General features: G+C 46.4%; 1 protein-coding gene across 1 annotated transcript in view; it reads right to left on the reverse strand.

The window, feature by feature from the left end:
• LOC105542047 (taste receptor type 2 member 19-like) overlaps positions 1 to 301 on the reverse strand; it is an 11,655-nt gene extending 11,354 nt beyond the window's left edge. The window contains exon 1 of the mRNA XM_011983407.1: positions 22 to 301. Within this exon, the coding sequence (XP_011838797.1) occupies positions 22 to 301 (280 nt within the window). The remainder of the gene's footprint in view (positions 1 to 21) is intronic.
• Positions 302 to 1,711: the final 1,410 nt, after the last annotated feature.

Raw genomic sequence — 1,711 nt, forward strand, 5'->3', positions numbered from 1 at the left:
GAAGTAGCAGCGGAGACTCACAGGAAGAGCCTACGGTGGCGAAGGCGAGACAAAGCGCCCGCCAGCGGGATCCCGGAAGCCGCCCTCTCCTTTCCCGCGGCGTGCCTGATTGACAGGTCCCCACCCCAGCGCCCCTGATTGTATGGGGCTTCAGGACCCGCCCCCTCAGGCCCTGAGTGACAGGAGATTGCGATCTCACGTGAGGCTGGATGTGGCCAGAATGACCCTTTTGGCCTAGTGGTTTATAGGGTGTGCGTCCTTCCTGCGCTGGGATCTGACCAGGCAAGGAGCACATTCGCATTTAACCTTGTATACAAGATTATAGCTATTTTGCGTAATAAGATATAAAATTGCAAGCAATATAATGGCAATTCTGTAACTGCCCAGTGGGTTCACCTTGCCCGCTACCTAGACAGAGCCGATTTCTCAAGACGGGGGGAATAGCAGTAGAGAAGGAGTAATTCACGCAGAGTCGGCTGTGCGGGAGACCGGAGATTTGATTTTTATTTTATTTTATTTTATTTTATTTTATTTTATTTTATTTTATTTTATTTTATTATTTCTGAAACAAAGTCTTGCTCTGTCGCCCAGGCTGGAGTGCAGCCTCTTAGTTTTATGATTATTCAAATCAGTCTCCCTGAGTATTTGGGGATAAGAGTATTTAGAAAGTTTATTTTGCCAAGGTTGGGGATGCTTGTGCATGACACAGCCTCAGGACATCCTGATGACAGTTGCCCAAGGTGGTCACAGCACAGCTGGGTTTTGTTGGAGATAAATGCTCGGTGACGCAAAGTGAAACCAGCACTTAAGCAAAAGTTTTCTCAGCAACGCAGTTTACCTCTGCGGAAGCGTGCTGCTCGCATCAATCACAATCGCAAGAGCACACGGAACAAAGAAAAGCAGGGGTTTTTATTCCTAATGCAATCCCTACCTCTGGCATGGGCTGGGGCCAGACCTCAAGATCTAAACTGACCCCGTTGGCTATTTGTGAATACTTTCCCAAATAAGGAAGGGGGAAGGGAGTCGTGAGTTACAACGGTGGGACGTGTGGTTTCGAAGGGAGAAATGGGTGCAGAGCAGGTAACCAAGGGAACAGATGTGAGTTATTGATTAGAACTGACGGGGGAAGGTTGTTTACAGTAACTAAGGGCAAGGAGGCATGGAGAACAAGAAAGTTGAGTTCGAGAACAAAACACAAGAACGTTAACTTGCCAAACCTTGGAAGAGAAACTGACTGTATCTGACAGTTTTACACATTTTAGGGAGACAGGAGACAGCAATCAACATATGTAAGATGAACACTGGTTTGATCCGGTACAACCTGAAGTAAAAGTGAGTCAACTGGAAGCCAGGAGGGGGCTTCCAGGTCACAGGTAGGTGAGAGAGGAACAGTTGCAGTCTTCTGAGTTTCTGATGAGCCTTTCCAAAGGCGGCAATAAGATATGCATTCTTCTCAGCGAGCAGCGGATGACTGACTAGAATGGGAGGCAGGTTTGCCCTAAGCAGTTCCCAGATTGATTTTTCCTTTATCTTAGTGATTTGCGGGGCCCAAAATATTTTCCTTTCCAATTTCCCCCTTTTGTTTTAAAAATATTTTGGAGAAAGCATTTTAGAAGAAAATCAGTCTCTGGTGGCAGGTTTTGTCTGACTTCTCATGGAGTAGCTGAGATTACAGGCGAGCGACACCACACCTAGCTAATTTTTTTTTTTT

Source organism: Mandrillus leucophaeus, unplaced genomic scaffold (genome assembly GCF_000951045.1).
Source record: "Mandrillus leucophaeus isolate KB7577 unplaced genomic scaffold, Mleu.le_1.0 Scaffold249, whole genome shotgun sequence".
NCBI lineage: Eukaryota > Metazoa > Chordata > Mammalia > Primates > Cercopithecidae > Mandrillus > Mandrillus leucophaeus.